General features: G+C 40.1%; 2 protein-coding genes across 3 annotated transcripts in view; both read right to left on the bottom strand.

The window, feature by feature from the left end:
- psmd1 (proteasome 26S subunit, non-ATPase 1) overlaps positions 1-7920 on the bottom strand; it is a 55421-nt gene extending 47501 nt beyond the window's left edge. Inside the window, exons 1-7 of one of the 2 annotated variants that reach the window (XM_012962858.3) lie at positions 7780-7920; positions 6005-6048; positions 5083-5156; positions 3248-3417; positions 2266-2471; positions 2034-2177; positions 1523-1749 (exon numbers count right to left, since the gene is read on the bottom strand). In XM_012962858.3, the coding sequence (XP_012818312.1) occupies positions 1523-1749; positions 2034-2177; positions 2266-2471; positions 3248-3417; positions 5083-5156; positions 6005-6048; positions 7780-7795 (881 nt within the window). In that variant the 5' untranslated portion in view covers positions 7796-7920. The remainder of the gene's footprint in view (positions 1-1522; positions 1750-2033; positions 2178-2265; positions 2472-3247; positions 3418-5082; positions 5157-6004; positions 6049-7779) is intronic. The other variant, NM_213702.2, reaches the window with a different exon arrangement.
- A 12487-nt stretch (positions 7921-20407) lies between these two features.
- c2orf72 (chromosome 2 open reading frame 72) lies at positions 20408-24731 on the bottom strand. Its single transcript, XM_002937351.5, has 3 exons — positions 23901-24731; positions 21971-22057; positions 20408-21893 (listed from the first exon to the last, which is right to left on the bottom strand). Exons 1-3 carry the CDS (start codon positions 24601-24603, stop codon positions 21814-21816), a joined length of 870 nt encoding a protein of 289 aa, XP_002937397.3. The 5' UTR covers positions 24604-24731; the 3' UTR covers positions 20408-21813.
- Positions 24732-25031: the final 300 nt, after the last annotated feature.

The following is a 25031-nucleotide window of genomic DNA, read 5'->3' as shown; positions in this document are numbered from 1 at the left end:
GTGGCAAAACCGATCCGAGTTTTTCGGGCTAAAAATACGGAAAAGCTGCGCATGGGTCGCAAAAAGTCCCGGAAAATATGTTCGTGGATAAGTAAATGTGCCCCATAGAATTTTCAGTGCCAGGCTAATCAATGCTAACCAAGTATGGGTAAATTTCTTAAATCACCTCTTCCTTATATAACCTCTATCCCCCATATGTAATAAAAGGTCTTAAGTTTGCCCAGTAGCAGTAACCTATAGTAACCAATAAAATGCTTTCTTTTAAACACGTAACCAGTAAATTCTACCTGCTGATTGGTTACTAAGGGCTACTTCTCCTGGGCAAACTTGGTGCCTTTTATTACATAACACTATCTGACTCTTATACTTTAATTTTTTTTTATTTTCAAAAAGTTTGCAGTATAATCTTACCACACTCAAGACAGGCTATTTCTGTATTAGCTACATGTTTTTAAAAATAAAAAATCTGACATTTCTTCAAAATATCTACCACTTTTTAAAACATACCATCAAAACCATCAAACACATGCTGATTAACGGACATCTGTATCTGTATTGTTAATTGTTTACTTCTGTAAATTATAACCTTATAATACACAAGAGCCATAAATATCCCGCAAATTATTTATAGTAAGTGATGCAATTTGTGTCACACGACTAAAACATGTGTAAGATATTAGAAGTCACCAGATTTCCATGACCTATATTAATAAAGGAGAAGGAAAGTCTAAAAACAACATGAGCTCAATAACTTAGCCTTAACACAGTCCTTAACATATTTCCTGAACTCACCGTGCTGTTGCTTAATCTGGCTCTGACATGGAAAAGTCTTGTCAGTAAATACAGTACCTGCTCTAAGCCTGTGCAGCCTCCTGTCTCACTGAACACAGATTGTCCAGGACACAGACATGCTCAGTGCACAGCAGAGAGCTCAGTTTTTTTTTTTTTCCTCACAAGCAGGGGGGAGGGCGGGCTGCTGCTGTCAGGGAGATTGTTTATGGAGGGGGAATTTGTGGAGCTGCAGAAACTTTCTAACAGGAGCAGGGAGCCGGCTTGTACTTTTCAGCCCATTCAGACATGCTGGATAAGATGGCGGCGCCGTTCACTGAAACAAGCATGTAAGTTCTAGCATGTGTATCTTTGTAAATCTTTCATTAGGCAAGCCAGGAATATAGCGATTTTACACAGCAATAGTAGTACTTTTTAATAGTGTGCTTAATAGATTTTGCCTTTCCTTCTCCTTTAAAGCACTCGGCCCTTAATCATACGCCTTTACATGGTCATGGAACTCCAAGGTGACAATACCTTTATGTTTTACAATATGGGTTACATTTTCCCTATATAAGCATTTATTATTATTATTTTCAGTCAAACTTATCTACATAAATAAGAATGAGGTAAAAATATGCGACCATGAATGTGTCCAGAGGAGTCAACAAAGTCTTTATATTGTGATACTAATAATCATACATCTTTTACTCTACGCATAGTGCTCTCTTAACCTACAACCAGGGTCACATACCTGTCTGCTGAAGCCCCTGGAACAGTGCCAGTATTGGTGGAGCCTGGCACAGATGGAATAGGGGCTCCAACTGTACGCAGATTCTGTATAACCGATGAGAGGAACTGCTGACTGGCACTCTCATACAAGTCAAAACAGATCTGATATGCCATAAGAAGATTGTCTTCTCTCACCAGCTTTTCTAGTATATCACTTACTGCCTGTGGGTCATCCAGGAAAATAAGGCACTACAAGGAGCAAATTGGACAGTAAGGAATAAAGAATGTATTATTCCATCAGATACAGTACATGGAAGTTGGAAAGTCTAGTCAGACAGTTTTATTCAATAGCTTTTTTTTTTTTTTTTAAACTGACAATTTTTATTGGTTTTGTTAGTCATGGTGCATTACAACAGTTTCTTTCTTTTTTAACAGTGTAAGAAAAACTGTAAATAACTTGTTAAATGAATTCTTACAGAGAACAGAATAATTATAATTTATTTTAAAAAAAAAAGTTAAAAAGCTTCAGTTACCTGGCAGACATTAATGAAGTCTGGCTTCTCCAAGTTCATGTAGATTTTGACCAGAACTCTAAGTACCTGATTCCTGAACTGCTTGTTCTGCATGAGGGACATGCATACTTTCAAGCTGTATGCCAGCATTCCAGGGACATCATTCTAAAACAAGAAGAAGACAGCAATGCACACACAGCAAACTCAGATATGTCAGAAAATGTAAAGTCTGAAATGTTGTCCCAGAGCCTACCGATTCTAGGATGGTTTTCTGGAACACATCTAGCCTGCGTGTCTCCAGTGCAATACCAATGGCTTGCTTATACTTGTGATCATCCAGGCAGCGCTGGAACATCTTGTTCACAATCCCTTCCAGTCGCCCATCTATTGGCTTCTTCTCACCATCAGTAAGCTCTGCATTTTCCACACATTGTTTGGTGTAGTGGTCAATGCATTTTGCTGGGCAGAAGAAAAGTCAGGTTTTTTTAGTGACATCAAACATTGCAATATCATCCTAATTAATGATTCATGTTAGAGGATAAACAGTACGATTAGGTAGAAGTAATAGCATGGAACCCTTATACTTCTACTAAATATGACAAAAAAAATGGCATTACAGATCTAAGCAAACCAAAAGTCATAAATTCTGTTTTCCTTAAAAGGTATTGGTGTAGTGGTCAATGCATTTTGCTGGGCAGAAGAAAAGTCAGGTTTTTTTAGTGACATCAAACATTGCAATATCATCCTAATTAATGATTCATGTTAGAGGATAAACAGTATGATTAGGTAGAAGTAATAGCATGGAACCCTTATACTTCTACTAATTATGACAAAATAATGGCATTACAGATCTAAGCAAACCAAGTCATAAATTCTGTTTTCCTTAAAAGGTATCTTCACCAAAAAAAAAATAGTTTTTATATTAAGTACCTGTCTTGCCTGTCAAGTATTTCCCCACTTACATGGTTTCCTCATGTATGTAAATGAACAAAAATGAATAAAAGTTCATTTTCTTCCTGCACAAAAGGGCGGTTACACCTTTTTTAAGCCTAATGAGCTTATATTAAATTGGGTTCAACATATTTTGCCTTTAAACAGACCAGAGGTGCCTTTTATGTATATACAACACGTTCAAGAGGTCTACGTAAGAACAAATACTAAAATGTTCCAGTACAAAATTTTCTGAAAGGGCACAGCCATCATTCTTTGTGGCTCAGCCTGGCAATTTTACTTACCTATAATTGTTTCCACATATTCAGAGTTGTCATTTACATTAAATAAATCCCCAGCACCTAAAGCGTAGTTCAGGGACTCCTCAAATGCCCCAAGATGGTAAAATACTTTAGATGCCACAAGAGCTGCAAACTGCCTACTCCTGAAGTTTTCATCTTCATACAACACTTCACTGGAAAAAAAAAAAGAAAGAAAAGAGAAAAACCCAGTGTTAACATTAACTATAGGATTTATAATAGTACAGAAAGCTATATATGTGTTCTACTGATGGCTAAGGATAAGGTTTTAAAAGAATATTGAATTTTAATGTTGATGACCTCAAGGCATGTTAAAACATGAAAAATAATAAAAGGGATATAGCTGGGTACACAGTGGATAAATCTAAGAATACCTAGCCAATCTACTTAGCACACTAAAGTGCAACTGATGCAATTCTGCTCCCTCTCACCCTGTAACTGGTTTGTAATAGGAGGAATGGGCCACCGGATTCTCTGCATGAGATAATCAATGCTAGTGTGGTCACAACAGGCTCTGGGTGGTCATCTCTCTCATTAGAGAGACAGCCCTAAAACCAGTCCAAGAGTTAATCAGGCTGGCTCAATGTAGAAAAAAAACAGATCATAACTTTTTCCAAAAAATGACTCCCTATTTAAAAGTGTGATGTTTAATAGGTGTAATCGCATAAACCAATACTTCTGCATGTACCTAAAACACTAATTCTCACATTCTTCCCTGATTGATAATCATGCCTTCTTGGCCACACAACCTCAAATTGGAACAGGCAAATACCCTTCATAAAACAAACTAACCTTTCCATTATTCTTTCCTGATTGGCAAGACCTATTTACAGCCGTGAAAAATAACCTGATTTTTCCAGTAAGTTTTCCTGCAGTTCTTTTGTGCTCCCACCAATTTATAATGCATTTCATTGGGTGCTTTTCCCTAAGTTGACATCATGGTTTTCAGGATTTTACATAAAAATGTTGTCATAATGTTCCCTGAAAATGCTGTGAATGTTATTATTAGTGAAAACACTAACCAGATGCATACTTTGCCATGGTTCTGTCTGTAAATACTGAATACCCATTAGTCTGCACCTCATACAGCCATACACAAATGGATTACTGCTTTAGGTTGTGCATCTGACTGGCAGAGAGGCCTTTAACATGCCCCCACCCATAGTGTAACATTAATGCTGCACTGCTTAACCCTTGTTATTAATAGGGATGCACCAAATCCACTTTTTTCTGCTTTGGGCGAACCCCGAATCCTTCATAAAAGATTTGATGGAATACTGGACCGAATCTGAATCCTACTTAGCATATGCTAATTAGGGTATGTAAGGGTCAAATGTCACTGCACGCACATCGTGGCAAACTTTTTTTTTTTTTTTAACTTCAATGGTTACATGAGACATGAGAAAAAGTCACACGATTTTCTGGATTAGGTTCCGGTTCGGCCAGGAGTGTGGATTTAGCCGAATCCGAATCCTGCTGAAAAAGTCTGAATCTTGGCCAAATCAAATCCTGACGAAAAAGCAAGAATTCCGGCCCGAATCCTGGATTCAGTGCATCCTTAGTTATTAACACAGTAAATATTGTATTTCAAAGTAAAACGGACTCCTGTGTTTATATCCTTTGAGTACTTGAAGAATAAGTTGTCTTGATACATTTCCATGATTTTATATTTTCCCAGATTTTACAATTTTTTCCTTCGTAAAATGGGGGTTCTACTGTGTATATATATTCCTTCTGCCAAAGAAAAGGTTTTTTATATCGCTCTGTTCATAGACCTAGTATGGCTCCCCTCTACACTGACAATTATCACAGTGACTTACATTTTATCCACAGACTCAGAGATCTCTGCCCAGAAATCGTTAACTACGGCATTCAATTTGTGCAATGCAAATTCCTGTAAAACAAAGAAAATATACTTAGTACTTTAGACACACCTTAAACAACTGCAAGATCTACAATTTGTGCAAACAATTACCGTAATTTCATTTATCCTATAATGTTTGTCACACAAATAAAAAGCATATATTGTGATGATATACTTAAATGCCTTTGCAACATTTGATCATAAAGTGTAGTATAACAGTCTTTACATTATTTCTGTTATATAAACTGTGTGTTATAATTTATTACCTTACCTTACCAGTAACTCTTAATCCCTTTTTGAAATGAGTTCAATGAATAGGGCTTGGTCTGAGCATACTTTTTGCCTATGCTTTATTCACAAAAAAAGAAATCTATGTTTTTTTGTGATTTTTGTGCTAAGTCAAACTAAAGCTACTCTGTGTTTGGTCTTTGGCAAGGTACATAATTAGACTACCAGTGCACAGATAACCCCCTTGCATAACTTCTTTTATCCGTGCAGTCGCAATCCAATTATTTATCTTGGGGAGACCAAACATGGACTGGCTTCATTCCCCATTTGCCCTGTTTAGATCAAGAACTAAAACAATAGGCAAGAAGTCCTATTCATTGAATCCATGTTAAAAAGGAGTACATATATCGTAGATCCCTGGAAAATGCAGATATTGGTGTATAGTAAAAAATCTCCAGGACAGTTTTTGCATTCACTAAGATTGTTTATCCAGCACACACTGTGTGCCCTCAGGAGATTCACAATTACAGATTCTGCAATAAAATACTATTCAGGGATTTTTTCCTTAAAATGTACCAAAGGAAATGATCTACATGTCTAAATACATTACTGTGTGCTTTAGCTTTGCTACACAAACTGTGCCTTTATACCTTTAGTTGTGGCTCTTCTTCATCCAGCAGAGAAAGGATTCCGGCTGCAAAAATAGCAAACAATGCATAATGCTGGATCACAAGAATGTTGTATTGCACAAAAATATACAATAAAAAAATAATTACTATTAAGTTTTTTGTACCTAACCCAACTACATGGGTCAATACTAGATTGTAATGGCATATACATGCTGAGGAAGCAGAAACATTTATTCTTTTCCTTAACATCCCTGCTCTTCCACAGACACAACGGATGACACAGCATATTATTGCTTTAACTCCAGAAAACATATAAGTAAGCATAACATAAGCATATAAGTGAATAACATTTTAAATTTATGTGCCAAAGTTTCATTTTAAATGTTTGATCCCAATTAAAAGATTCAAGTTTCAAAAAAAAGATTAAAGTTTCTCCTGTTAGCACGAGTTTTACAATACTGAATTGCTGAAGTACAACTCTTAACCTGTTGTCAGTGGATACTTTGACTTAGATTTTAACAGGTGGAGGTCTGCAGGGTACACTTAGTTTATACAATAGCGAAGTCATGTGACTATTTATTAAAAGCACAAGAAGGTATGACAGAAGAAAAATATAAAATCCGAGTCTCACTGCAGCAACAACCTGTTGATCTGAATATTAAAAGCTTAATTCTAGCTTAAAGGAAGACTAAAGCTTAACCAAGAAGTAGACAAGGAATGTTATACAGTATTTAAACTAAATAAGACATTTCTACCCATACTTGTTTCAAGGGTTTCATTCTCCTTTAAAGGAGAAAAAAAGGGAAAAAACTAAGTAAGATTTATCAGAAAGGTCTTTGTAAATACAGCCATAAGCACTCACAGAAACGCTGCACTGACTCTATCAAAAGAAACACAGGATTTCTTATCTCCTTTTTTGTAAACATGGTGTTAGGGTGTTTGACTCTTTCAGAAAATTTCTTCATTCCTGGGGCCAAAATCTGCACAGTTCTCTCCTGCTTTCCCCTCCAATAAGAACTTATAAAACTCACTCACGCCCTTTAGCAATGTGTCATCTGAGCTATAACGGCTAGACTGCAAGCAGGAAGCTATGAACACCAAGCTAAAATGGCAGCTGCAATCAGAGACAACTTCTGGGGCTGTTTACTCAGGTATGGTAATGGTTTCTGCAGAATAAATATATTGTTCTAGGTGGCACTAATGTGGCAAATCTATTGGCAGTAAAATGCCAACATGACTTTCTTTCTCCTTTGAGTCCTTAAAATTGCTCTTTATCTATTCTGTGTGTACTTGATACCATGGAAAATAAATACGAAGTACTGACTGTCATACCACACAGACACACACAGTCATACGAAGCCTGGTGTCAGCCAAGGGAAGCTCCACTTTTCGGGTTGGTGGAAAACCTCTATCAAATAAATCTGATGTATCAGACCAGTCACACAACTGTATATTTTCCTCACACGCCAGTGCCCAGCAGCTACTAACAAGAGGGCTTCAGTCACACATCAGCCCATGACAGGGCACAATATCACAGAAGCGCTGCCACCAGTTAGTGACTTACAGAAAGTCCCAGCTTTGCCTTTTGTGCTTCCATCTACAGTCTAATACCCAAAGTGCTTAATGTCATTTACAAGCGGGTTTCTAAAGCTCCGGTTACTCTACAGTGGTCTCATTTACAGGCCTCGCACCGGGCAATGAGTCAGCGGATTCAAGGCTTCCAACTCTGAGCCGTTTCCCCCCTGTCTCACCCTGTGTCTCCTTCCCGCTTGTCCCACATTACTATCCTTCCTTACCGGCAGAAGTGATCATGATTTCGGTGCCGCCTTACAGTTGTCAAGAGAAATCAAGGTACTGAGGTCCCGGCACGATCCCGAATCAATATGAGGCGCCCGGCGCACAATACGCGTCACAGCGGAAGCGGAAGTACAGTTTGGGAACAAAGCGGTATTGAGACTGAGCATTGCGGAAACGATATTCATGTGATCAAATCACATGGGGCTCTACCTATTCAATCAGTACGGATAGGTAAAGCCCAGCGGGACTTAGATGTGATGTGTTTGTTAGTGCATGTTAGTAAACCGGTCGTATTTATGGGGTATAGGGTCCTCCACCCAAACACGAGTTTGACGTAATGACAAACGAAACTATCGTTAAAAGCACATTTTTGTATACTTTTTATAAGAGGATTTGGATTAGGAAGTGGTGGCATGGCCAGCAGGAATCCTAACCCCCATTGGCCTGAAGCTCATTGGTTAGTCCTGCTGTCTGGTAGTGCTGAGTTAGTATTGTAGGTCTTGTAGGCCTGAGTTCAGTTCTCACAATATATTTGGAAGGAATGTGTATGTAATTTCTGTATAATAATGACAAGTGCGTGGTCTCTGCACAGAATATTTAAATTAAAAGGTAATAGTTACTTAACGTAATTACAAGCTCGGATTTTCTAGATCCTCCTCTTTGGGAACTTGAAACAGAATACATTATAGGGCTAGAGCAGTAAGTGCTAATGTAGTTAATGTAAGGGCTGATGGAAAGTTCCTATGTGAACCCACTTTAGTGCCCAGGTCTGGACTGGGATTCAAAACAGGCCCTAGCATTTCAGGAACAGAGAGGCCCAAATGTGGCCCCAATAAATAGTGATATCTGGCATCTAACCGTCCCTCGGGCATTTGTCAGATCTGAATCTAAAGATTGCCACTCTGGGCCTGTTAGTACCTGTAACCCTTTCTTGGCACACTCGCTTAATTTGGGCTGTATATAGGCTTTAGTACAGGAGATTTTCGTTGTCTTTGAATTTTAAGATACTGGGAACTGGGATTTTAGCGCAGTGCCTCCACCTAGTGGACACTGAGGAGCACACCTCAAGGGACTTTCCACTAGGAATAATCACAAACAGTTTTGCAGCAATATCAAACTTTATATAACTGTTGAAATAGAATGTAAAACAGCTTTGGGGATAACTGAAATTCCTGCCCTGAGGAACTTGTGCAGTCTATCCACTCCTGGTACAGTTTCTGTAGGTGCCCAGTCCCAACTTGGATCTGGGTAGACCAAAGCTATGGCACCACAAATACATTTATAGTTAGGGGCAATAGTCACTGACACCCCAAGTACATTATATAGAAGCAGGGGGTACTAACTCAATTTCTTTCATAACATTTGCATTCCCATGTGCAAAATTGTTTCTCACTACTCAATTGTTTATTCATGCCTACAAAGTAAGGCTCCACTGCATCCTGTCTACACTTTTCTTTATGTTCTCTTTCCACCCTTTTCTCTTTATCTTTATTCCTTTTCATTAATACTTTAACTATTTTTTCCAGTGCAGACAGCTGCCTCACTCTGAAGTTATGTCCCATGTGTGTATGATATTTGCATGGTACCTGACTGAAGGAATATCAAAAGCAAGATTCAGTGACCACCGAGATTAAAAAGTTGTATACTGTTGTATCCAGGGCAGTGATGTAAAGAAGTCACTAAGCATCACAGTAATATCTTTTAGGGCACCAGCTGGACAATGCTGTGATAGACCATTAACTGCCTGGCTGTGGCACACAGGAGTATTTGCAGAAAAAGGTGTGGAACCTGAGCATTCTTTGGGATTACAACTTTCTTAAGATAGTCATACACTGCTAGATTCACTTTTTTTGATATTTTTAATATCCCAGAAAACATTCAGCTCAAGAGCATATGCCAAAAAAGTCTGAATTTGTATTATTCTCACACACAAGCAGTTTGCAAATAGAAGGGTGAATCTGTAATGTTCACATGAAGAAGAGAAGCATGTAGATATGCAGGCTATTCCCAACAGTGCTGGTTCCTACTACATGTACCTCTGAAACAGTGTTGCAATAATCAACTCTTGCAGCCAAGACTCCATTTCCCACAATGCCTTTTTGTATTTGGGTTTACAACATCTTTAAACTCTATTTGTACCAGAATAAATTCTGTTTTCACCAAAGACATTGCAATCCTGATAATTCAACAATACCAAACCCGCATAATTGGTTGAATTAGCACATATTAGTACATGTGAGCAGTAACACCACATCAAGGCTTCAACCCTGTCACTGGCCATTCTGATATCTGATATTAATGAGGTTTATTTTAAATTCAATTAAAAAATTTTAAACTTCACCTCAGATTTGCATTTTTGTAGTATGGTGTTATGGTGTAGGCAGTGGGATTCTAAATTGATTTGCACTTTGTTTGTTCTTGTTGCTTTTGAGTTACCCTTTTGTTCTGTGTCAATAGACACAATAGAAACCAAGCAAAGGTATGAATGACAGACTGGAAGATAATGAAAGGGGCTTGTTTTTAAAATGGAAAACAATGTAGTGCAGAATCTGCACTGACTGATGCCATGGGCACAAGTGTGTGGACCCTAGGTGGCACAATGTAGGAGTTTGACTGACTCTCCCATAGCAGCAACCTTTTTTTCCAGGATGTGATCTTTTTTTTAGGGGGGGGGGGGGCATACTGCAAACTGTTTTTAGTTTTTCAATAAGTTGGGAAAGGTATACAAATTATTTCCAGTTTAGCTCCTTTTTAGAACTCAGTTTTAGGAACATTAGTCCAGAGAGGTCAAATGCAGCAAAATTGGGTTAGAGCACATTACCCACACATAACCTCAGAAAGCCAAAAAGCATGTTTTCCAGACACCCTTTAAATGTAGAAAACTCTTTTGGTCCCTAGTCCTCATAAACAATAGATATTGGAGCGCTGCTCTCTTCTAGTAAGTGATGGACCCACCCACTGCTTGAGTGACATAGTTTGTGAAAAACCACGTGACTCGGTAAAGGACTGCAGAATGGGCAACACTATATAAACAAAGGACAATAACAAAATGTTTAAAAGGATACTGTCTTGATTTTTTTTTATATTCACTGGGAGGTAGCACTGGCAGTTTCATGCATCTATTTGCCAGTAAAGAACCCACCCCATGTGCCATTAGACACAGAGTCTAAACGTGGTCATACATGGCCAGATCACATTGTTTGGCCCCCCATATGCAGGGCCAGATTATCCATTGGGGCCTAAAGAAACCTGTCAGTGTCCCCCATACAGGAATGGATAAGCTGCCAATTTCGTCTAAAGGGGACAAATTGACAGGTTTTCTGCCTGTGTATGGCCACCTTTAGACTTTCAAAATCAGTGATACTAGCAACAGTGAAAGTACTGGGGGGATCTTACCACATCTGCCAGCTGCACCCATCTGGAATCCATGACATAAATGCAATTCTGTACGGAAGCAAAGGATTGTGGAAGCTGAACAGAACAGCAGCAGGCAGTGCACAGGAGTCATCAAGGTAGTAACTGTAAACAATGACTAAAGTACTATTTGAAAAGTGACATTTATTGCATCCAAATAAAAAAGGAAAGTGATTGCAAGATAGAGTACCCCTTTAGCAATCACATTTAATTTGGTTTATGAAGTTTCTGTTCTAAAGATATCTAGTTATCATTGCTTTAAATATATAAAAAGTTTGTTTATATAGAAATAGTAATAGATGTTTTGTTCTTGGTGGACAAAGCCATACAAAAAACAATCTGTGAATTCTGTCAAATGCCATAGGGGCTGCCATAGACAGTCTAATGGTGGGGGGGGGGGGGGGGGGGGCTGTATGGGCATCTGTGTATATGAAGTGCCAGGGCCTATTTTGAAGCCCAGTTCAGGCTTGCTTGAAACAGTGTAGCTCATGGGACATGAATGGCCAAGATAGAGGAAAGGAGAGACTTACCAAATAAAAGGTATACTGTTGTAAATACAGAGCCTATAAAGAATTTTGACCGCTTGTATTTTTTCATGTTTTATGGTCATGTATTGTTACTGAATCTCTGGATATATCGTGTCATAGTGAAAACAGATCTCTGCAAAGTGATTTAATGTACTTAGAAGTGTTGTTAATCACTTACAAGTTCACTAGTTTGAGCTATGGTTACAATAGCAAGGTGATTCATTGAGACAATAGCTTATGGAGAGATAAGAGGCTAAAGGGATTATACAGAAATAGGTGCAACCAAGCAGATGAGCTACATTTATTTCCTCCTTATAAAAGGCACTCCTTTTTCTATCCTTATCTACTTTTGTGCATACACATATTTCCTTATTATACTGTATATTGTGAAATTGGGTGCTTTCTTGCCCTGGAGAATGTCATATACTGTCATATACTTGTTTGGAGTTTTAAAAACCCAGTTCCATATAGGGTGGCTGCACTTCACCTATACACCTGATAAGGAAATATACAAATAGACGCAGCACATCTGTTTCCAGATGTTTGCAGGGTTCGTATCGGCAGAGGGACCCGGAGACTGTTCACTTGCAGGGAAGATGTTGCCCAGGTACGCAGCTGCGCTACTCTTCTCTTTTAGGTTGAAGTCAGTGATAGGGTCAGTTTTTAAAGTTAGAGACTGTGGGATAGGGGAGAGGTGAGGGGGGTTGAGGCAGGCCAGTTAAGGGGGCTTTTATAGCAGGGGAGGTTGTTGTTCTCCTTTAGGCTGATGCCACACGTGGCGTTTTTACACTGCGTATTTTCTCAGACTAAAAACGCCGCACAAGCCACACAGCCCCTGACTATGGCGTTTTTCAGCCTAGTACTGGTGACGTAGCAAATCCCGTTTCCATGGTGCTAATAGTGCGAAATAGTAAAAAAGGCCATGTATTTCCGCTAGGTCTGGCAGCTGCCTTTGTGTATACATAGGAATAGCTTACTGTGCAAATACTGGTGTATTTCGGCAAACACTTGAAAAATCCATGGTAAGGCGCTTTCTAGCGTATTTACGCATTGTGTGGTTTGCTTTTGAGTCTTTTCAAGTTATTTCTTTGGATGATGATATTGTGCGTTTTTCAGCTGCCGAGAGAATTAGAAAATACGCAGCGTAAAAACTCCACGTGTGGCATCAGCCTTAACAAAATCAGTGATCAAATACTACCAACATAACCAGGTTTTACTAAATATACTGTCACATATTTAGGAGGGGCCTCTCCATTGAATGTGTCAAAAATTATATGGACAGTATGTAAGATACCAATCACAAAAAGGTGATTGTAGTAAATAAATGGCAATGTTGGTGAACTTCCAATGTCAGATTTAAAAATGCAGTCATAAAAGGTGCATATAAATTATCATTAGGCAAGTCCACTCCAATAGATACAATGAGATTTATGTGCAAATCCACCAAAAATAATGTCAAAAGTTTGTATTATATCACATTAATCCTTGCAGTTGTGTTTAGGGCAAAGACACGTAGAGCTAATTAGTAGCAGCTACTTGTCAGGGCTACTAAACACCAGATTATACCCTGCCATAGACAATGCTGAGAATTGCCTCTGAAAACAAACAAGACAAGATTACTAAATACTTGCACAATGTTTTTTTAGTGTAAGATATTTTAAACCCCAGATTCTTAATTTTTGCAGTTCTTTGCCAATGCGGGCTGTTACAGACCTGTTACCCACCATATAAATTTCCTCCTTCAAAATTAACAGTTGCCCCCTTGCTAACTGCTTGACTGGTGTGGCCACATACACTAATAGATCAGGCTGCATAATCATATTGGGGACACCTTCCACGCTCCTATTGTCGCAGAAGTCTCAACGACCATTCTGCTGCTTTCCCAGGAGTATATTTAAGAAAACTGCAGTATTTAAGCACTAATCTAGTTAAGGAAATAGACCAGTTTTAGACCTGGGGGGGCATGATTCTTGTAATAAGACGTGCAACACTGACACAGTTTTAAAGTATGACTTTTCATAAATGTCCCAGAAAACTAAAAGTTTGGGTTGGGTTTATTTAATGTTTAATTTTTTTTTTAGTAGGCTTCAGGTATGGAGATCCAAATTACAGAAAGATCCATTATCTGTAAAACCCCAGGTCCCAAGCATTCTGGATAATAGGTCCTACCAAACCTGTAGTAACACTTGGCTGCATATCACACAGTGCTTTTGCAGTCACTATTATAGTTTTGGGTTTATTTAAATCCAGCATTGCAAAATGACCTTTGGCAAGTGAGGTAGGGAGTTGCTTACAGCTATGTGTTGGGAAATGCTAGTGTAAACCTCTCCCTGAAACAACTTCAAATCAATGACACTGAAAACTCCTTTGGGCTAAAAAGTCACCACCTTTCACTCAGGAAGTTTAAACATAATTTTTTTATTTAATGGTTTGTGTATGTGAAACTGGTCAGGTTGTGACAGAGAGGGATGGTACTAAGATGAAGGTTATACAGCATGCAGGAAGTGCATTATTATTGCACTTTAGCTTACAAATTAGCCATCTTTAGCTTGTAACTCATGTCATGTGTTTCTAGATTACATCAGCTAGGAAAGACTGAAATCAGGTGTAGCTGTGAAATACAAAAGTCTGTGTGTGCAGCCAGATTAAAAGCCATATGAATGTGGTGCACTGTTCGGTGCTTCCGCTACTTATAGAATTATACACTTAATCCAAAATATTTCCCAAATGGCACTCACTTGACACAGCAACGTGCAAATAACTTGTGGTATTGTTTGAGATCCAGCACATAGCACATAGCTGTGAAAAAACAAAGCCCAACCAAACGAGCTCAGAAAGATGGGTATATTTTTCCTGAGCGAGATTCAATTTTGAGAATTTTTTTTCTACTAATTAATTTCCAGAGTTTTAACACCATAAACCATAAATGTTTGAATTGAATCTGGCCCACTGTACCTTTCTTTGTTGCATAATCTGCATTTCTCCTCTCACCTTCCTCCTGACAATATTTTGTGCTGGAGTGCCTCAAAGGGCACTGTAACCCCCTCTGAGTGCAGGCCAGATCACCATGATTAGAAGCACAAGCTGCTAGATAATTTAAGGCTGATGCCACACGAGGCGTTTTCACGCTGCGGATTTTCTAATTTTCTCGGCGGCTGAAAAACGCCCGATATCATCAAACATAGAAATAACTTGAAAAGACTCAAAGCAAACCACACAATGCGGAAATACGCTAGAAAAACGCCTTAGCACGGATTTTTCAAGCGTTGGCTGAAATACGCGAGTATTTGCAAAGCAAGCTATTCCTATGTATACACAAAGGCAGCTGCCAGACCTAGCTGAAATACGCAGTGTTTTTTACTATTTTGCACTATTAGCACCATGGAAACGGGATTTGCTACGTCACCAGTACTAGGCTGAAAAACGCCATAGTCAGGGGCTGTGTGGCTTGTGCAGCGTTTTTAGGCTGAGAAAAAACGCAGCGTAAAAACGCCACGTGTGGCATCAGCCTAACATGTCAAACTGAATCATCCAAAAAAGAAGAGACAGGGCTACAGTGCATATATAAGCACTCATCACACTACAACAGTTTCCAGTATTATGTAATATCCTCCTGCATGTGATACACGTGTATACTATAAACTGACATGTGAGTTTCCATATGCTCATTTTTGAGCCATCAGCAGCAGGATGGAGGCCAGAGAATATGTCTCCATACAGTCCACAAGTATTTGATACAGGGTACGGCTGTTGAATTTGTATAGTGCAGGTATAGGACCCTGTTGGGACATGCTGTTCCCAGATAAGAGGGTCTTTCCATAATTTGGATCCCCATACTCCAAGACTTCAAGCACAATGGTTCTGGGTCTAGGCAAAGAAGAAAGCTAAGGCCAGTATAGAGGCCGATTCCTGGCCTGTGTATTTCCACAGGTCAAGAATCAGCAATGTGTGGCATCCACTAAAAAATAATTTAAACATTAAATAATCCCAGTAGGATTGTTTTACCTCCGTCAAGGATTCCTCATATTTGTTAGGATCGAGTACAAGCTACTGTTTTATTACAGAGAAAAATGAAAATATGAAATACATTTTTTTATTGTAATAATTTAATTCAAATGGACTATATGGGACATGGTCATCATTTGCTTTTACGCTTGCTGAAAATATCCACCCTACGCCTCGTGTGCCATTAGCCTTAACTGCCCTTTGAGAATGGGATGCTGATGGGATAAGATAATTCTGAAAGAGCCTGAGTGCTGAAGACTAACTATTCCTAAAACAGAATCATTTCAGGGCCAGATGAAGCTAAAACACAAAACTTATTGTAGCCAGAAAATAAAAAGCCAACACAAAAAAATAAATTACACACATGTTATTTTATATATTTTATTTTCCAAATTAGAGATATGTTATTCACAATATACTTATAAAAATTATCAACAAGTCATTCTAAGCATTGTATGCTAGGGTGCATGTAGATCGATTTTAGTGGTGCTGCACTTTACACCAATATCACTTAGTCAACTCTAGGATCTCGGCTAGGATCTCACAACATACTTGCAAAAAGTGTTTGGATGCATACTATTGCTTGGTGGATTTGAAGGGCTTTTTCACTTTCAGTCCATCTCTGGGTTAACAAGTAATCAATGCTATATCCAGATATTTTGACACTGCCACTGGTTTTAGAAAGGTTAGATCAACTAAGTGCTACATAAGACATTAACTTATACTACTTACACTACTTCACTACACCCAATAACAGTGCTCGGTGGGTTACACTAGTATATAACAAATCATGGTTTTATACGAATGGTTAAAATATAACACAATGTTTTAAAATTAATTTGTTTTGGTGTCCCCTCTACATCAAGAGGAAGCTTAGTAAGTTGCCTACTATGTAAACTAGTTTCATACTTCATTTGCTAATATTTGTCAGCAGCAGCTAAACAATGCCAGTAATTAAAGGGGAAGCTTACCTGTACATAAAGTTCTACTATGTTGTAGATGAACCTATTCCTATACAGCCTGTCAGTTGGTGCTCGTTACTTAATTTGTATGGCTTTGAATCATTAGCCTTACTATTCTGCCTATTTTTTTTAGAATGCAACTTAAAATACTTTCTGGTTGTTACAATCACTGACCACAGCAACCAAAAAACAGACTGATGTTGTGGTTTAATGTTTACTGTTATTCTAATTTGTATTGCTTATTTTTCTTCTCAGGCCCTCTATTCTTGACATATATTTTAGAACTGCTGTCTAGTTGCCAAGTAATTAAATCCAAGCAACTAGAAAATCAATAATTCCAAAACTGAGAATTGCAGAACAAAAAATATCAATCAAAACCTCACCAAAAAGGAAAAATGATGACCATCTGCAACTCAGAATACTGTTGTCTACACCAAGCTAAATGTTTATTTTAAAGGAAGCAACCCCTGTAATGTTCCATATTGTAACAGGTGCTCTGTAACTGTCTTTAGTAAACCTTAATGTTGGAAGTATTTGAAGAAGGTGCTTAATGTGATTACTCTAGTAAGGCCAAAAACAACAAGGTAAGCTATGTAAGGGTACTTTAGGACATTTTGTCACATTGCCCATGGTTGAAAAATCATGCAGGTAACAAAGCAACAGAGTGCCATTGCCCTTAGTCCTTATTTTAACAGCTATCCTGCAGCTGTGTGCACTGTGGCTAACATGCTTACCAAATGAATGTAAAAATTGTGTGTACATACCCCATTGTCTCCTAATTAGTGCAACAAAATAACTGTTACTGGGAACACATAGGGGCAGATTTATCAAAATGTGAGTTTAGAGCTTAATATATAAAAACTCACCCATGTTCTATTCCTATGGGATTTTAACTCTCTGACTTTCACCCATTGATAAATGTGCTTCTAAAAATCCCATAGGAATGAGTAGAATGTTGGTGAGTTTTTATTTATTAAGCTCTAAACTCATATTTTGATAAATCTTCCCCATAGTGTGGCAAGATTAAAGGATTCTGGCATGTAAGGGTAGGAACCCATGGTGCAGTTCTGTCGTCCGCAATAGATCTCTGCTATCATGGTTGAAAAAACGCTCCAAAAAGACTTTCCACCAGCCGCTGCTGGAAAGCCCTTTGCATTGCTTTGTTTTCCAAAGTTGTGCAAAGTTTCCTGCAGGAGGAAACATTGCAACGACTTCGTATTACTAAAGAGATGCAAAGGGCTTTCTATTGTGACTTCTATTGTTGCCAGTGGAAAGCCTTCTCAAAGTGGTTTGTCACCCATGGTAGTAGATCTACTGAACTGTTCTATGCATTCTTACCCTAAAGGGCTAAATGAACAATGGCGGGGGGTAGAGAGAAAAGTTAGGGTGAAGACACATAAGGCTGATAGTAGCAGCTACTTGTCGTGGCTACTAAAATAGATAATGCTGATCATTTACTGATAAATGTTTCTACATGTGTTTTAGCAGAGGTAATATCCAATTTGATGCATCCAACATGTTTGATGTAGAGCAGTGCTGTCCAACTGGCGACCCCCCCCTCTATGTGGCCCCCACCTGTCTGGCTGCTTTGATGACTTAACTTTGTGTAAGCTTTAAATGCTATCAGTACAGAACTTAACTGGCCTCCTGCATGGTTCTCACCTCTGATTCAGGCTGTAATCCCCCTGTATTGTTTAAAAATGTAAACCCCTGTGTTGTTCACACCTTTTAGTTTCTGCATTGTTCCCCCCCTGCAGTGTTCACACCTCAGGCTCAGGCTGTAATCACCCACATTGTTCACCTGTTCACACCTCAGACATTGTATGTACAATGTTTGTAGGCAGCATAGGGTAGGCAGAGTATGGAACATAGGCAGCATAGGGCAGGGAAGGTATGGCACACACAGGCAGCATATGGCAGGGAGGATATGGCACACACAGGCAGGGTAGGGCAGGCAGAGTATGGCACACAAAGGCAGGGTAGGGCAGAGTATGGTACACACAGGCAGCATAGGGCAGAGTATGGCACACACAGGCAGCACAGGGTAGGCAGAGTATGGCACACACAGGCAGCATAGGGCAGGCAGAGTTCTGCCTGTGTGTGCCATACTCTGCCTACCCTATGCTGCCTGTGGGAGGTGAACCTGGCAGGGGTTTGTTGTGGGAGTTTATTAGCAGTTGGAAATAGCCATTAAATGGTCCCTAAGGTGTGTAATTATATGCCGGGGGTTGCTGTGCTATCCACAGGGGAGGAGGAGGCATATGGATTTAAGGGTATGTCTTAATATGACATAATATAATTCATTCACATATGAATGACGGTTGATATCCCCGCAGTGAGGACCATGCATTTGGGGTTTTGCTGCACTACCACCATTGTGATCAAATGTGTGTGGTTTGAAGTGGGTGTGGTTTAAAGGGGGAGTGGTCAAAACTGGCTTCCATTAGCGTCCCTCCACCATGTATGCGAGAGAAATTCAGGCCCTCAGCACCGCAGAAGTTAGACAGCACTGATGTAGAGGAAAAACAATTGTCATTCAGACTTTTGTGAATTTGTTCTTCAAAGATTTTCTGGTGCAAAGGAACATTTTACTTCACTTTAACAGCAATTTAGTTTTATATCCCCTTGATTAACACGAGTGCAATAAATAGGATTTGGGCTGAACAAACATTTTGCCTTTTGTTTAAATCATTAAATACCTATGCTTTTTAATCTCCTGAGCAATAAAGGGAAACTAAGGCTTGTGGCACACGGTAAACCTGGACAAACACAGGCCGAGAATTCACCCATATGCTTGAATCAGTGATTTTCTGGCTCTGCACCCAGAGCCACTGCATTGGGCTGAATGCAGACACACAAAACGATTTCTGCTCTGAAAAGCATACTCATTTTGGGGCCAAAATCTGCTCCATGTGCCTGCAGACACAGGCTAAGAATTCACCAGATGTGGCATAAGCCTTAGGCTACTGCCACACAGGCAGATTATTGGCCTGTGGATAAGCACAGGCAGTGAATCTGCTCCTCCGCTTTAAAAATCTTCAGGCTGTGCCTGCATCCAGAATCAATGCTTAGGTCCAGGTGCAGGCAGACGGTATTGCAGCCCGAAACTGCATACTCAAGCAGTTTGCAGCTGAAATGCCCTGCATGAGCATCCACCCTGGCCAAAGCAATGCTTTCAGGTGCAGGCACAATTTGAAGGTTTTTAAAGTGTTGGAGCGGATTCTCAGCCTGTGGTTAAAGGCATTTTGAAAATCCACTCTGTGTGGCATTAGCCTAAAGCTGTTCCGTGCTTGGTACTTATGAGGTAGATAATTAGATTACCAGTGCTCAAACAATGCCCCAGCATAATGGATTTCTGCTTATCTGTAAGACAAAACAGTCACAACAAAGAGTGAATGGAGCAGTCTATATATGCATTTTTTGTGGACAAAAAAATCAACCCTGTGTGGTATCGATAATCAGCAGGGCTTGCTGATATCAGCTACTTCCTACACTAAGGAGTGGATAGAACCAGTGCCACCTCAGGGGTCCTAGCCATGTTAATGCTGCCCCGAGCACATTGCTAGTGCAAATAACAGACACCTTGCTTATATCCGTTTCTCACTTGTGGATTTGCATGTCTAAAAGGGACAAATAGGATAAACGTCTGCATCTGTAATCAGGCCAAAGATGATAAAAGTAAAAATACATGAGATTGTAAAAAAAATATTTAAAACAAATTATTTTAGTAATTTATTCTAGGCTACAGACTGATCACCTGAGACATAATCGAACTTGCTCTACCATATGGACTAATAGAAGACATCATATAAGCAATATTTATGATGTATGTAATAAAAATCTCTACATGAAGCATCTTGTCTCAGTATAGTTTATTTTGATGTGATGCAAAAATGTGTGCCTAGTCATGTAGTAAATGTTTTATAGAGAATGTTATTTAACCAACAAATACCACACATACATTCAAAGAGAGAAAAAAAGTCCATTGGGTGTACAGCTCCTATGGCCAACTGCCTTGAGAAACTCATTTTGGAATAATTCAGATGACACAGAGAGAACTGATATATACTGTAAACACAAAATCAGTGCTATTGTTGTTGCTTAACCCTCAGCATGACAAATAGTAAAATCTATGTTGCCATTATAAAAGCACAACTGTGCCAGCTCCATTAATTTTACAGTTTACAGTACTTTAAAGGTTAAAGTAGTGTGTAATTCAAGTTACTAGGCCCATGGCACAAGGGGTGTTTTGGCTGCAGCTTTACGTAAATAGGTGTAAAATCAACCCATTACCAGAGCACAGCAGTACTTAAAACACTGTGTGCCATTAGCCTTAGGCCTTAACGTTCTTTGCCATGGGAAGTTTTTTCACTAATTTGTACACTGCAACATAAGACCAGTCTCGGACTGGGGTGTCTGGTGCCCACTGGGACTGCCAGCTCAAAAGCCTTCCATCCCAGCCAAGGAGGCCCCTGACACCAACATCAATCCCCCCTCTGCACCCTGGTCCCCAACTCGTACCTCCAAGTCACATCACTCTCCCCCACACACACCTCAGAGTTGCACTAGCTTCCTTGCCACTGCCTGTGGCCAACGCAATAGGATCTCCCTGCAGGCCAAGTGAAGTGGCAAGGCCCACAATGATTGAAGCCTAACGGGTTTGCTACCGGTTGCCCACTGGGCCAGTCTGATGCTGCATTACAAGCATTTGCCCATATACATGGTAGAATGACCTCAATGTATCTGCATTTTTTTCCTTTAAAGGGTTTCCTTTCGAATGGTTTAGGAATTAGCACAAAGCAGACACAAATATGTACTAGCACACTGCCATAACAGGTGATGGTACAATACAATTATATTAGACCAGGTTTTTTAGTCTTGTACCTAATCTAATATGAGGTTCACAAAGCCTTTGCCCTCTAAAATGAGAGCATTATGCAGTAGTCAACTTATTACACACAGAACAAGCATGGCCACCTCTTCTCTTAGAAGACTATCAATGCCAGTGGATATTTTTAGAAGTACTATGACCATCATAAAAGTACCAACAGTTAGTAGGTGTCAGAACTTGCTGGCCTTTCCTGGAGGAGCACTGTATCATTCGGGCAGGATATCTTCTTAGGTCCTAGGTGTCAGTTGAATTTTCAGTACATTCACCATTTGGATATCTGATGACATTTAGGGCTGTACCATCTTCAATGTTGCCTATATTTAAATACACACTGTTAATGTAATTGATTAGTGTAAATAACAATATTATTCCCCAGTCAGGATTATTCTACCTTTCTCCACTGGGTTCCTTTTTTTCTTGCTCCTTATCCAGGGAAGACACTGGAACTTTGTTTGCAGCCTCTGACTTTTATTCACATCTGAAATGGGAAAATGCTATTTAATTGGCAAATATCTAATAATAATCAGAAGGACCTCCAGTTGACAGCCCTGCTTTAGCAATGGTGCACAGGTAGTCATGGCACTGCCACAGAAGAGCTCACTGACACATTTCCACATGACAATAACTTAACAAACAAGAGCACTTGCTCTTTTAGGCAACTGCCATATAAGTGAATGAGGATTCATTCTAAAAGGGGATCTATCATAAAATCACAAGGTATAGACTGAAAAGTTTGTGTAAAATAAGGCTTCTTCCTAAATGTTGTTTTTTCTAATCTTGCACCATTTCAAAGATAATACATTAGTTTTCCATTTCCACTCCTGATCTTAATTGTTTTACCTTGAGAAAATGCCTTATTTTACATAATCTTTTCAGTCTCAACCTTTTGATTTTATTATAATCCCCCTTTAAGAATATGTCTGCTTTTTAAAAGAAAAAGAAACATATGCATCACCAGGTGGGTGACAATTTTTCAGACAACTGACTGACTAATTTCTAATTTACCCTGCGCTGGAACTTCTCTGATAAAAACAAAATTTGGGGTTCAATTTGCAAATCTTGCTTCAAACTAACAAGTGTCCCTTGCACCTCCTGAGCAAATCATTTTATGTTGCCTTTTTCATTTAAAAAAAAAAAAAAATTTAATTATATATATATATATATATATATATATATATATATATAGATATATATATATAGATATAGAGAGAGAGAGAGAGAGAGAGAGAGAGAGAGAGAGAGAGAGAGAGAGAGAGAGAGAGAGAGAGAGAGAGAGAGAGAGAGAGAGAGAGAGAGAGAGAGAGAGAGAGAATAAACACATTATATATATTACACACACACACATATATATACATATGGTGATGTTAGGGCTGGGCGATATACCGTTTAATACCGAATACCGATGTTTTTTTTTTTTAAAACTATATTCATTTTTCAGATACCGCAATACCGGGGTGTCAGGGTACTCACCCGTGCGGCCCGGTCTCGCACGCCCCGTTGTCCGCGGGTCGTTGCGCGCGTGCGTCAAAGCGCATGTACATGTCAAAGCGTGCACGTCCACGACTCGCTGACGGCGCCAGTTCTGCGCATGCGTGGGGGGTATTTAAAGCTATCAAACGCCTCCTCCTGTGCTATGTTGTCTGCGGCCTTGCCTGGGAAACTAAGCCTGCCTGATTTACCTTACGACTTTCTGTTGCCTTCGCTTGCCTGACTCTGATTTTCAATACTGCAGTAATTATTCTCTAATTTATTAGGAAATGGGGTTAACACCTAATCATGCATGGAAAAAAAAATACCGTCAAATACCGTGACACCGATATAATTTTGAAAAATACCGTGATATAATTTTTAAGTCATACCGCCCAGCTCTAGGTGATGTTATAGATCTAAAACTGGAGTAAAGCAGTTTGTGAATTATTATATTAGATGATTTCTTTCTGGATTAAACAAATATTTTCCTTCATTTTAAATTGGTTTAGGACTAACTAGACTTTTCTGATATTGGTTGTATTGCTCTTTAGGGGGGTTGTGGCCCCATGGGTCAGTAAGATTACCTGTGCATGACCAGATTTACACTGGCACCAAACCATTGGCAGGGCAATGGCATGACAAGTAACTGGCACATATGCAACATTGTCTGTAGAGAGCAAACTAAAGCTAGGCTAAACCAGAGAAAATGTTTCCTGGGAAAATTCCGGCTCGGACGTGTCCCATTGAGTCGTTGCTATGGTGCTGCTATGGCTGCAGGGGAAGCGCAGAAGTTGCGCTATACAAACACAGGCTGGCAGGGTGTAACTATAGGGCACAGGGTATGCGGGTACCTGCTGCAGCCAGCGCCTCACACGCTACGTTCTGAACATCCTTCCGGGTCTCGTCCTGTCCTTGGGTGAATGCGGCCGCTCGAACCTCCCACCCACCCTGACTGCCCGGGGGGAACACGGACTGCAGCAGGGACAGGAGACACGCCACATCCTGGCGGACAGAGTCCGGAGCGGGACCCCCAGAGTTGGCCTCGCCATAACCATCACTCTGCTCTTCTCCGCTCGCAATGGCTCTCCCGGGCGGCACTATTACCCCAATCACCGCCGCTCCCCCACGTGTTCTCTCCCGCAGGTCCTTAAAGATCTCTCGGAGCTGCCGCCGCGACTCCCGCAGCCGAAGAGACTCCGCACGGCACAGAAAGAACACCAGGGGGAAGCGCAGAGCCCGGTCCGGAGAGGACTGATGGTTATTGCAATGGGGTTTTGTCTTTGCTTCCTTTGGCCCCGTACTCTCAGCTGGCTGCTCTCGGCTGCCATTGCTGTCTGGCTCCTGGGAGCCCCTATGAGTATCGTGTGGGTCCTTTGAGTTTGGGTTTCCGACTCCTTCCTTTTTTTCACCAGGGAAAACAGTCTGCAAGAAGCTCTCCAAAAGATCCCTGCTCTGCGCCCTGTCCCACAGCTCTCCTATAAGCAGTACGTTCTGTGGGCCGCCCAACTCCTCCAGCGCCTGCCTGAATCTGCTCTCCGTGCTGTCCCGGGCCATACCTCAACCATCAACTCATAGGAACCCCAACATCACTACCCGTTCTACAGGAGCAGGCAGCCCCTTCTGTCCGACAGATACACACGATCCTACTAGCACATCCCCAGCCCTCTACCCTCAGCATTCCATAGGATATCCCTCTAACGCCCCTACAGATGCCCCGCCCACTCACCGGGAAAGGCCCGCCCCCCGCTTCAACACATAATATAATAGAAGCCACGTCTGCCTCTACTTTATTACAGACAAACTTAATGAATAGGATGAACAGAGGTTAAATGAATCCTTATGAGAGGGCCCAGGGCAGGACGGTCACAAGATAGTCACGAGCAGAGATACAGAAAATCCATATTTATTCAGGGAGCTTGACTTTTGCCCTTGGTCGATTTGCTTTGAAATGCCCAATTAAGCAATGTGTGCAGGGGGCGGGC

Source organism: Xenopus tropicalis, chromosome 5 (genome assembly GCF_000004195.4).
Source record: "Xenopus tropicalis strain Nigerian chromosome 5, UCB_Xtro_10.0, whole genome shotgun sequence".
NCBI classification, from domain to species: domain Eukaryota; kingdom Metazoa; phylum Chordata; class Amphibia; order Anura; family Pipidae; genus Xenopus; species Xenopus tropicalis.
The sequence above is the reverse complement of the archived record's forward strand: the minus strand, read 5'-3'. Positions and strand labels throughout refer to the sequence as shown.

Excerpts from the sequence above, each read along its gene's own strand:
- c2orf72 (XM_002937351.5), bottom strand. The coding sequence starts at position 24,603 with ATGGCCCGGGACAGCACGGAGAGCAGATTCAGGCAGGCGCTGGAGGAG. Across the intron at positions 22,058-23,900 it reads TGAGGCGCTGGCTGCAGCAG|ATGTGAATAAAAGTCAGAGG; the intron begins GTACCCGCATAC and ends TTCCCATTTCAG. Across the intron at positions 21,894-21,970 it reads AAGGAACCCAGTGGAGAAAG|GCAACATTGAAGATGGTACA; the intron begins GTAGAATAATCC and ends ATTTAAATATAG.